The following is a 3,120-nucleotide window of genomic DNA, read 5'->3' on the forward strand; positions in this document are numbered from 1 at the left end:
CCGCCGCCCGCGGGGCCCCGCCCCCCCCGCCGAGGGGGGGGGGGGGGGGGCACACCGTAAAAAAAAATATAAACACGCAGGAAAACAACCGAGTGAGTTGCAAATAAATAAAATGCAAAGCGAATCAGATGAAACCGCCAGGCATTCATTTCCAATAAACAGCAAGCTTTATAATTTCCAGGTGTTGGGGAAAGCCGCTGTCTTATAGTTTATAAATCCCCGCTGGGGGGAGGGAGGGGGAGAATCTTTGGAGGTGAATGAAAGACCAAATCACGAAGCTCTGTGTAGATTTATGATTGCATAAGAGGCTCGATCATTTCCATATATTGAAATGTGCTGTCCTTTCCGCGACTGCCCAGCCCTTGGAGGGAGAGAGACGCTCGATTCCGCCTTGATCAATGCTGACTGTGAAGCAAGGAGGAGGAGAAGGGGGGGACCAGGCTGGCACCAGATGGAGCAGGGTCTAGGGAAAGGTCAAGGTTAGCTCAGGCTGCTATTGAATCGGTTGCAGCCTCACAGATAGATCTCTGCCTCGGAGGCACCCACTGGGGCTTCTCAGAATCAAATCTAATAGAAAAGGCAGTCACAGAATGAAATCGCTTCATCTGAATGCTAAAATTGTTATTAGGCTACATTAGAGAGATACCGGGCACGTGATTACCAAAAAAGGAAGCATGCCTAGCAGTTTGCGACTGAAATAAAAGCTGTGAATATGTTGATACCATCGGCAGTGTGCAAGGATAATAGATAACAGGAGAGAGGGGCTGGGAGGGACGTGTGTGTGTAACGAACAGATTAACACATTGATGCGTATGTATGTAACCGCATAAAATTATTTGTATATGTATATGCATCTGCGTGGGGGTATATTTGTATGTACGCGGAGAGCAGCACTTGACTTCTGGCGAGTCCTGCAGCAGCCGTGGTCCTCAGCGCCCTGAGGACGTTTGTTAAGTGATTTGGACGGCAGTTACGGACCAAGAAGTGGGAGCCGACTTGGAGGCGAGGTTTGTTGGTGGGTCCTCGCGGGACTCGGCCTGCAGCCACCCTCGACTTGCGTTGCGGTGGCGTGCCGTCACTTTGGGTTTTGATTTTAAGTCCTCGTGGAGGCACGGGGCTCAGGCGTTGTTCAAGGCCTCTCTTTTTCTTCCTCGTCTCAGGCAAAACTCTGTGAGGAAACGTTATTAGGCACGTACACGTGTGCACACGCCCCACACGCTGGACACGGGAGCGTGACACAAGCACAAGCATACGTGTTTGGGGCAGTGATGCTGTCAGCTGGCTTTCAGAGATCAAAGTGAGCTCTTCCCAGTTACCATCTCCCCCGCATTACTGATTCTTTAACCTACAGCACGGCCATGTCTTAAAGAAGGCTCTAGTCTCGTAAGATAAATGCTGGCTACACTAGATTAAACATGATGACTGCACTCCAAGGGTTAATAAATTTAGAATTAACAGATCATCCCAGCTTGATACAGCTACTATAGATGATTTAATATGCAGCCTAAGCAGGTTGACAGTCAGCTCACAGATGCAGATAAGATCAAACAGCCTCTTGATTCAATAGATTGAATGGTTGTACTGAGTGTCTGGAAGGTGAGTGACAGTACGTATATGGTAGGGGTCCTGGTAAAGAAGGGCTTCGATTCCCCACTGCTGTGCACCGCACTGGTTTTCCTTTTCTAGCAGTCAACCTTTTCCAGCAATCAAACCTGGAGTTAACATGAAAAAAAAAGTCTCAAATATAGTTCAGGAGAGTTTTTTGAAGTTTTCAGTAATGAAAAGCTCTGCGCTTTAATGGTAATCGCCGTTACTATTACTAGTCTGCACTTCGGATTCCTTCTCCGCGGACAAGGCCATCGCCACCCACTCCGTCCCACAGGGAGTCCCATCTGTCCACAGCCTCCGTCTGTCTGTCCGCACTAGTCCCCTTCCCTGGCAGACCTAAATCCACAGGAAGAAGGTCTTTGGGAGGCAGAACAGCGACGCCTCGCCCAAGTCAGCCCCTGGGGCTTGGAGAGTGCAACCTTGCCCTAACGTGAGCCGCCGTCCAGAGGCTTCAGCTGTAGGAAACCTCGATGGGTGCGGAGCGACAAAGACAGTTCCCCCGCTTTCCTTCTAAGCTCTCTTGCTTTTCTGGCTTAAGAGCTAATGCCTGTAGTAACTCTTCCGTGGTTTATGTTTTCCTTCTTGCTCTCCTGTCTTATTTAAACGGGAACGTAAAACAGTTCTCGTGGAGGCTGGTGAGCAATGAGATGACAGAATGGTCTCTAACAGTTTTTATTATTTGATCAAGAGCAAAAGCTCCGCCTGGACCGTTAGATTTCACCCTATGAACACGTTTCCAGGCAATTTTAAAAATGCCTGTTATGTATTCAATAGACCGTCACAGGTCTGAATTGTATCTTACCGCGTTATATGGGGCCACCACTATACTGATGGAAATATTTGTGTTCAAGTTACTGCACATCTGAACGCTTATGAATTAGCTGTATTGTTTACTTTGGTGGGTTTTTTTAAATACCCAAATGCTCAGTCCATGGTTGTGACAAATGTCCTGCAAAATGTTGGTGTAATAAGCGACGCTGCTTTGAATTTACCGGCAGAGCGGACCCAGAATCCACGTTAAGGTCACCGTTTCCCTTTGTGATTTTTAAAACGGACTCATGTACTTTTGTGAATGTTTACCTGTGAATTACACTCCCCTTTTCATTTGGAAACCAGTGGTTCCTTTTAATTCCTCAAATGCCGAGTTAGAAAGGAGAGGGCCTTAGCACGTATTTTGGATCCATACGTGAGCGTCCGCGGATTTTCCCGAGCGACACCGCGCAGGGATGAGCCGGTCCTTTCCCCACCCCGCGCCCAGGAGCACCTCTCAGGTGAGCTGGAGGAGGCACGACGATCCTGACCTGGCGATGAGAGAGAGGGGGCATCGAACTGCCAGCGCTCCTCAGGGCGAACGAGGGGGGGAACCCAAACACCCCGCCCGAAAGACACGAGAAGGTGGGGAAGCCCGCAGGCACACGCAGAAAGGCCGCGGGAGCGAGCGTGGACGCAGGCGGGAGTTAAGAGAATTAGCGGGAATCAAAGGAGCGCTTTCCTTGCTGGGGTGCCCCTTGC

The 3,120-nt window shown here is 49.6% G+C and overlaps 1 protein-coding gene across 1 annotated transcript in view; it reads right to left on the reverse strand.

Moving 5' to 3' along the window:
• PAPOLG (poly(A) polymerase gamma) overlaps positions 1 to 1,860 on the reverse strand; it is an 89,947-nt gene extending 88,087 nt beyond the window's left edge. The window contains exons 1-2 of the mRNA XM_009319635.1: positions 1,815 to 1,860; positions 881 to 1,166 (exon numbers count right to left, since the gene is read on the reverse strand). Coding sequence (XP_009317910.1) covers positions 881 to 1,166; positions 1,815 to 1,860 — 332 coding nt within the window. The remainder of the gene's footprint in view (positions 1 to 880; positions 1,167 to 1,814) is intronic.
• Positions 1,861 to 3,120: the final 1,260 nt, after the last annotated feature.

This window comes from Pygoscelis adeliae, unplaced genomic scaffold (assembly GCF_000699105.1).
Source record: "Pygoscelis adeliae isolate BGI_AS28 unplaced genomic scaffold, ASM69910v1 Scaffold122, whole genome shotgun sequence".
NCBI classification, from domain to species: domain Eukaryota; kingdom Metazoa; phylum Chordata; class Aves; order Sphenisciformes; family Spheniscidae; genus Pygoscelis; species Pygoscelis adeliae.